At 68.7% G+C, this 5,000-nt stretch overlaps 1 protein-coding gene across 1 annotated transcript; it reads left to right on the forward strand.

Moving 5' to 3' along the window:
- The first annotated feature begins 468 nt into the window (after window positions 1-468).
- Window positions 469-4,960, forward strand: UNCX (UNC homeobox). Its single transcript, XM_070063897.1, has 3 exons — window positions 469-1,309; window positions 1,415-1,590; window positions 3,426-4,960. Exons 1-3 carry the CDS (start codon window positions 1,033-1,035, stop codon window positions 4,596-4,598), a joined length of 1,626 nt encoding a protein of 541 aa, XP_069919998.1. The 5' UTR covers window positions 469-1,032; the 3' UTR covers window positions 4,599-4,960.
- The last annotated feature ends 40 nt before the right edge of the window (window positions 4,961-5,000 follow it).

Below are 5,000 nucleotides of genomic sequence, written 5' to 3' on the forward strand. Positions count from 1 at the left end.
CCCTCCCCCTCCTTCCCTCCTCCTCCTCCCCTTCCTCTTTCCCCTCCTCCCTCTCCTCCTCCCTTCTTCCTCCCCCCTCCCCTTCCTCCTCCCCATCCTCTTCCCCCTCGCCCTCCTCCTCTCAGTCCTCCCCATCTGCCTCCTCTTCTTCCTCCCCCTCTCCTCTTCTACCTCCCCCCTTTCTCCCCCTCCCCTTCCTCTTCCTCCCCTCCTCCTCCTCTTCTTCTTCCTCCCCTCTCCTCAGTCCTCCTCTTCCCCCTCCTCCCCATCTCCTCCTCCTCTTCCCCCTCCTCCCTTCCTCTCCCCCTCTTCTTCCTCTCCCCACCTTCCTCCTCCCCATCCTCCCCCTCCTCCTCCCCTCCCCTCTTCCTCCCCTTCCTCCCCTTCCTCCTCCTCCTCCTCCCCTTCATCACCCCTTTCTCCCCTCCCCGCCCGCCCGCCCGCCCGCCCGCAGCCCGAGGAGGAGGAGGCGGCAGCGGCGGCGGCGGCCGTTGTAGTTTTAAATTCGATGTGACAGTTTCGGAAGGAGCGGATGATGAATCTCTATTATTGGATCAGTCTATTTGCCGCTCAATGTCTCTCTGTAATTGGAGCAACATCACTTTAAGGGTTCAGAGAGTACAGCATTTCTGGCGAAAAATCCCCGCACCGCACAGCGCCCGTTTTCAAGGGAAATCTATTAGTGCGCGCGCGGGGCGGGGGCGCGGGCCGGCCGGCCGGGCGGGGCGGGGCGGGGGCGGCCCCGCCCCGCGTGTTGTGACAGCTCCCGAGCCTGTTTATGGAGGTGCGTGTCAGGTATAATTAGCAATCGATACGGAGAGCGGCTCCCCGCACCCAGCGCGCCTCTGACGTCAGAGCCGATTAGCGCTTCTTATTGGCCCCAAATTCCCCCGGCCGCGGCTAATTACCGCCAGCCTCATGTTGATAAAGTAAAGCGCCGGCGCGCGGGCGAAGCATGTGCGGGGCCCGGGGTCCCCGTCTCCGCCGCCGCCGCCGCCGCCGCCCGCGCCCGCGCGCCCCGCCGCCGCCGTGATGGACGCCCGCCTCCTGGAGCACCCGCACGCCCAGTTCGGGGGCTCGCTGGGCGGCGTGGTGGGCTTCCCCTACCCGCTGGGCCACCACCACGTGTACGAGCTGGCCGGACACCAGCTGCAGTCGGCCGCCGCCGCCGCCGCCGCCGTGCCCTTCTCCATCGACGGGCTACTGAGCGGCTCGTGCGCCGCGGCCGCCGCCTCGGTGGTCAACCCCACGCCGCTGCTGCCGGCCGCCTGCGGGGTCGGCGGCGACGGCCAGCCCTTCAAGCTGTCGGGTAGGTGCGGGGCGCCAGGCTGGGGGGAGGAGCGCGGCGGCCTCGTCGGGGTCCCCCGGCCCGTGCCGGCGGCTGAGGCGCGCGGCGCCCTGTGCGTGCCCGCAGACTCGGGGGACCCCGACAAGGAGAGCCCGGGCTGCAAGCGGCGACGCACCCGCACCAACTTCACCGGCTGGCAGCTGGAGGAGCTGGAGAAAGCGTTCAACGAGAGTCACTACCCGGACGTGTTCATGCGTGAGGCGCTGGCGCTGCGCCTGGACTTGGTCGAATCGCGCGTGCAGGTAAAGGCCGGGTCCTCCGCAGCCGCGTCCCGCCGCTGGGCACCCTTTGTTCGGCGCGGCGGATCTCGTTCCCGGGGTGTCTGCTTGGCTCCCGCCGGCTTGGGGCGGGGGCGCGTGCGCGAGCGCGCGCGCGTTTGTGTGTGTGTGTGTGTCTGTGTGTGCTGGGGCTCGGCCCGTCGCCAACACGGAGGGGGTCACGCGCAAAGGCCGAGCTGGCCAGGGAAGGGCCGGCGGCTGCGCCGGAGGCGGGACGCGGCAGCCGCGCGCGGTGAGGTCTCGCGGGCTGGCCCGGCTGCCTCCACGTCTCGCGCCAGGCTCCGCTTCCCGGGCCTGGCGCGAGCCCGGTCTGTTTACCTTTCGCCGGCAAAACATCCAGATGGAGTCGTCTCTACCGCTCATGTCGCGGAGGCGGGGGTGGGCGCGCGGCGGGAGCGGTTCGCAGCCGAGCGGGCGGAGAGGAAGTTCCTGCAGGCCCTCTGCGTCCTGCGCTGTTTCTTCCTCCCTTCTCCGCAGTTTGGTTGTATTTCGGAGAGGGCCCGCAGTGTTCTTTCCAAGGACTCTCGGCGTCAGTTTTGTGGATTAAGAATTCACCATGATTTGTGAATAACCGGAGGCTCCCTGGAGCACAGAGCCGCGTCTCGGGGCCGGGGCGGCGCAAGGCGCAGGGCGCGGTGCGGTCGCGCGGTGCCGGGCGCGGGGCTGGGGGAGAGCTGGCAGGGCGCCTGCCTAGCGCGAGCTTCCGCCACGCCACAAGCGCGTTTTCGTTCTGTGCTCAGGCCTCCCCTGGTGACCTCCTGTGTTTGGAGAGCCTTTTATCCAATTTGTTCTAAGCGTCTTAAGCGAAGTGGAGGCTCCTTCATCTCTCCCTTAATAGGATAACGAGGAATTCTTTGTGGGAAGGCGGCCTGTAATTCACACCAAAATAACAATAATAAACTCTCAAAGAAAAGAGCCCATCACAGCTTTCAGGGGTTCAGCTTAGTGCCTGGGACCTCTGGCAGGGCCGAGGGCTCCCTACGACCGTGCGGGCCTGCTATTGTGCCCAGGCTCTGGACCCTGCAACAAAGAATCCGAGCGCTCAGGCTCCCCAGGGGAGGGTGGTGCCGGCCAGGGCTCCTGTGCCATCATCTGGGATGTGGCTCAGGCTTGTGTGGGGCTGCTGCCCCCTCCGGTCCAGCCAGGCTCCCCAAGACAAGCCCGCAGAGCCACGGTCAGGCCCGGGCCTCCCTGCCTCAGGGCCCGGGCATCTGACTATTCCCTCCCTGCTGGCCTTCGCAGTGCCCAGGCCAAGGACTCCTGGTTCAGAAGTCTCCCTGGGTGCCCTGGCCGGGAGGTTCCAGGAAGCCCCGGGTCGCAGGGAGGCCGCACCAGGCCCAACCTGATGTCTGGAGGAAGAACAAACATCCGAGTTCCCTTCTCGGGAAACCCGAAATCTGGGCTTTACACAGTCTCCAGGGGGCCGAAGACAGGTGTGGAGGGCAGCCAGGCCCAGTGCTGCGGTCCTCCGGCCAGGATGGCGCACGCCAGGCTGAGCGGCTTAGAACAGGCTGGGCGGCTGGAGCCGGGCAGGGCGAAGAGGGGTCCGTCTGGTGATCAGGACCCCAACGCGCTGGGTCAGGGGCCAAGACCTGCCTCTCCCATGGAAAGGGCGGCTCCCCGGCCCCCGAGGAAGGCCCACCTGCGCCACGCCGGGTCGGAGAAGACGCTGGCCGGAACCCGCAGTCCGAAGAAGGCATCGCGCGGGGCCGGCTGGCCGGTCGGGGTGGGGAGGCCGCGGGCCCGCCGCAGCCCCGCAGCCTGACTGTGCCTTCCTTTGCCCTGTCCCGCTGCCCTAGGTCTGGTTCCAAAACCGCCGCGCCAAGTGGAGGAAGAAAGAGAATACCAAGAAGGGCCCGGGGAGGCCGGCGCACAACTCGCACCCGACCACGTGCAGCGGCGAGCCCATGGACCCCGAGGAGATTGCGCGCAAGGAGCTGGAGAGGATGGAGAAGAAGCAACGCAAGCGGGAGAAGAAGCTGCTCAAAAGCCAGGGCCGCCAGCTGCACTCGCCCGGCGGCCTGTCCCTGCACAGCGCGCCCAGCTCCGACAGCGACAGCGGCGGCGGCGGCCTGTCCCCGGAGCCGCCAGAGCCGCCCGCGCCGCCGCCGCCGCCAGCCAAGGGCCCTGGCGCACACGTCGCCGGCGCCGCGGGTTCCGCGCGCGCACCACCCGGTGAGCCGCCCGCGCCCGGCACCTGTGACCCCGCCTTCTGCCCGAGCCAAAGACGCGGCGCCGGCCCGCAGCCGCGGCTAGGCCGCTCCGCGGACCAGGACGCAGCCTCGTGCGGGTCCGGGGCGGTGGCGGCGACGGCGGCGGCTGCTGCGGAGCGCGGCGCCGCGGGCCTGCCCAAGGCCAGCCCGTTCAGCGTGGAGAGCTTGCTGTCCGACTCGCCGCCGCGCCGGAAAGCGGCCCCTGCCAGCGCCGCGGCCGCGGCCGGCCTGGACTTCGCGCCGGGGCTGCCGGGCGCGCCGCGGACCCTCATCGGAAAGGGCCACTTCCTGCTCTATCCGATCACGCAGCCGCTCGGCTTCCTGGTGCCGCAGGCCGCGCTCAAAGGCGGCGCGGGCCCGGAGCCGGCGCCCAAGGACGCGCCGCCCGCACCCGCCGCGCCGCCCGCGCCACCTGCGCAGGCTAGCTTCGGGGCCTTCTCGGTGCCCGGCGGCGCCCCGGACTCGGCCTTCGCGCGCCGCAGCCCCGACGTCGTGGCTTCCCCGGGGGCCGCGGCCCCGGCGCCCTTCCGGGACCTTGCCCCGGCCTCCACCACCGAGGGCGCTGGCGGGGACTGCGCGGACGCGGGGGGCGCCTGCCCCGCGGCCCCGCCGCCCCCGCCACTCGCGCCGTCGCCCGGGCCCGGCCCCGGCCCGCGAGCGCCCAGCCCCGCGGCAGAGCCGACTGCCTGCGGGGCCCCGGAACCGGGCGCAGCGGCCGGATCGAGCCCGCCGGAGGGTGAGGACGTGGACATGGACTGAGTGCGGCGGCGGCGGCGGCGAGAGGCGCCCGCGGGCTCCGGCTCCGACCCGCAACGAATCAGGTGATGGGCTCTAGGAACACTGCTTGCCCCTCGTTTCTCTTGCTTTCTTGCTTTTATTTTTATTTTTGTAAAAGCGAACAAAACTGCTGCGTCGACTCGGACTTAGACAGCAACCGCAGGTCTTGGGGTGAGACCCTCCTCCTCCCATGGGAGCAAAAAAAAAAAAAAGGAAAGAAAAAAAAAAACAGAATCCCCCTCCCCAAAAGCCCACAACGAGAATCCTCAGCCTTGTAAAATGCAAAAATGTCTAAGAATATTTATATATGTACCATTTTTGATAAATAAAGCTGGTCAAACGCATTGCTCGCTCGGGTCGACCCTTCTTAAGCGCCCGCTGCCC

This window comes from Oryctolagus cuniculus, chromosome 19 (assembly GCF_964237555.1).
Source record: "Oryctolagus cuniculus chromosome 19, mOryCun1.1, whole genome shotgun sequence".
NCBI lineage: Eukaryota > Metazoa > Chordata > Mammalia > Lagomorpha > Leporidae > Oryctolagus > Oryctolagus cuniculus.